The following is a 2631-nucleotide window of genomic DNA, read 5'->3' on the forward strand; positions in this document are numbered from 1 at the left end:
TTAGTAGCAACAATTTATATTATTGTGAACAACATATATTGGTATGTCAACCTGATTTCTTAGTTTGATCTTATTGTTGATTCAAAATGAATTATCTAATAATGTTGATTGCATTATTTTTTATTCAAACTAGGCTGCTATCAAGTCTGGAATTTCTTAGTTTGGCATTATCAAGTCTGGAATTTTTTGATCTTGATTGCAAACAGGTATTGAATTATTTTTTCTATGGTACACATCAACAACATATTTTTACATTGGTTATTGGATACTAATTTTTGCTCTAATTTTTTAGGTTGGCAATGGGAACAAATTGGAAATATATATTGATAATTGTATTGTCATAGAGTCAATTAAAACTATCAATATTTTCCAAGAAGTGTGTATTAATATTAGACTTTAGTGTTATGTGAATGTAGTTGAAAAACTAAGCTGTTAAAATCTATTGTTGAATAACTAGGTTGTGACAATCCGTTGTTGAAAAACTAGGTTGTGATAATCTGTTGTTGAAAAACTAGGCGATAATCTGTTGTTGAAAAACTAGCCTGTGATAATCTGTTGTTAAAAAACTAAGCTGTTATAATCTGTTGCTGTGAAAAACTAAGTTGATATGTGAATGTATTAATATTAATATTATGTGAATGTACTTGAGTTGTTGAAAAAATAACCTGTTATAATCTGTTGGACTTGAAAAACAATGATTGTGTTAAACTTTTAGCTGTAATATGTTGGATTTGAAAAACAAGATTGTGGAAAACTTTTAGTTGTAAGTTGTTGTATTTGTATGTTATGTGAATGTAGTTGTAAACTGAGTTGTTGTAGTTGTAAGTTGTTGCATTATAGGAATATAATTGTATGTTATGTGAAAGTTAGTAGCCCAATTTAAAAAAAAAAATGAGTACAAATTTTATCTTTAAATGACTCAAAAGTGGTCTTATATTGGATAATAAACTACTACTTTGCTAAGAAATAAAAAAAAAATAGTTATTTTGATAAATATGTTATTGGGTCAAAAAGAATTGAATGGCTAAAAAAAATTGAATGGCCCAAAAATATTTGAATGGCCCAAACAATGATTCAACCCGGATGTAACCACCCGATTAACCCGCAACCCGGATACCCGATTTTTATATTGAGCGAAAATGGGCTTGTAATGTTCAACCACAGATTGGGCTGGTTGGTGTTTTTAGGCCCAAATCTGCCCTACCGGCCCGTTGTCCAACCCTTGTCATAGCATACACTTATGGGTGGAAATCATAAAACAAAATCAAAAGTATCTAACTATGTTGAGAGTTTTGTAAACATGGTGAAAACTCAATTTGACAAACAAGTTAAAATGATTAGAGTGACCATGGTTCAGAATTTTTGTTGAACTCTCTTCATGTGCTTGCAGCCAATAAAGATTCTAGATGGATTATAGCTATGAAAGTTGATATAGAGGCTCTAAAACGTGAATCACACTGAGGTATTCGTACATTTGCCTAAAAAAGACACGTTGATGGGACAATAGAACCTTTAAAAGTACAGCTTGTAACACAAGGTTATAACACATTTCATTTTTTTTTTTCATTTTAACAATAGTTATATAATTTAATAAAAAAAATCAAGTTGTTGGTATTCTTAATAAGAATTTGTGTCCATGAAATTTTTAAATTAACTTGAGTAAAAAAATGAAATGTTTTAAACTCCTTAAGTTTCATTAATTTTTTTTATGGTAAAGTTTCATTAACTTTTGAGTCATTGATTTCATCTTTAAGAAAGAATATATATATTTTGATAATAAATATAAATCATGCAATAAGAATGCACATAAAAAAATAAAAGATTTTTTATTTTTCACGTAAATAGAGATTGGGACATAAGGGTTGAAAAGAGTCAAAAGATCCTAGTTCAAATTATGATTCACAAAAAAATACTAACACATAATAATCAATATACTAATCTTTGTTTATCCAAATAATTAGCGATCGAATAATAAGACAAACATAAATATATAAAGTAATTAATTAATATCTTAATAAAAATACTTATATGATATATTATTAGGTCCGTTTATTATAGATTTTTTTAAAAAGTGGTTTTATTTTCAAATTTCTAAAAAAGAGATTTTAGACTAATGTTTCAAAAGTAATTTTTGTACTTAATATTTAATTTGTAACTCACATTACCATTAAAATATTTTATTAAAAACTTCCCGTTAACTTTAATTTGTAACTCACATTACCATTAAAATATTTAAATTTTTGTAACTACTGTACTAATAATGAAAATAAATATTCCTTCACCGTTACATAATGTATCTTCATATTTACATAATATTTAAAATTTCATTTAGTGTTTGGTCAAAAAATTATTTAATTTAGTGTCTGTATTGATGTAAATTATAATTTGTAACATGCGGATAAAAAAATGTAGCATGAAAAGACGTTTGGTTTCGGTTTGACTAAAAAACAAAACAAGAAACACCAATTATGTACTGTCTCCACAAACGTTAGAGCACTCTCAACTTCTTGTCAAAGTGACAACGTCTCTCTCTCATGATGGTCGAAATTTTAAACAAATTTCAAATGTAAACCATATGCAACACTTCCATAATCTAGCAATTGCATTCAAGTCGATCGAACAAACCAGCAA

General features: G+C 27.3%; 1 protein-coding gene across 1 annotated transcript in view; it reads left to right on the top strand.

The window, feature by feature from the left end:
• The window catches only part of LOC140920011 (zinc finger BED domain-containing protein RICESLEEPER 2-like), a 3161-nt gene extending 1700 nt beyond the window's left edge, over nt 1-1461 (top strand). Inside the window, exon 3 of the mRNA XM_073367316.1 lies at nt 1391-1461. Within this exon, the coding sequence (XP_073223417.1) occupies nt 1391-1461 (71 nt within the window). The remainder of the gene's footprint in view (nt 1-1390) is intronic.
• The last annotated feature ends 1170 nt before the right edge of the window (nt 1462-2631 follow it).

This window comes from Cicer arietinum, chromosome 4 (genome assembly GCF_000331145.2).
Source record: "Cicer arietinum cultivar CDC Frontier isolate Library 1 chromosome 4, Cicar.CDCFrontier_v2.0, whole genome shotgun sequence".
Taxonomy (NCBI): Eukaryota; Viridiplantae; Streptophyta; class Magnoliopsida; order Fabales; family Fabaceae; genus Cicer; species Cicer arietinum.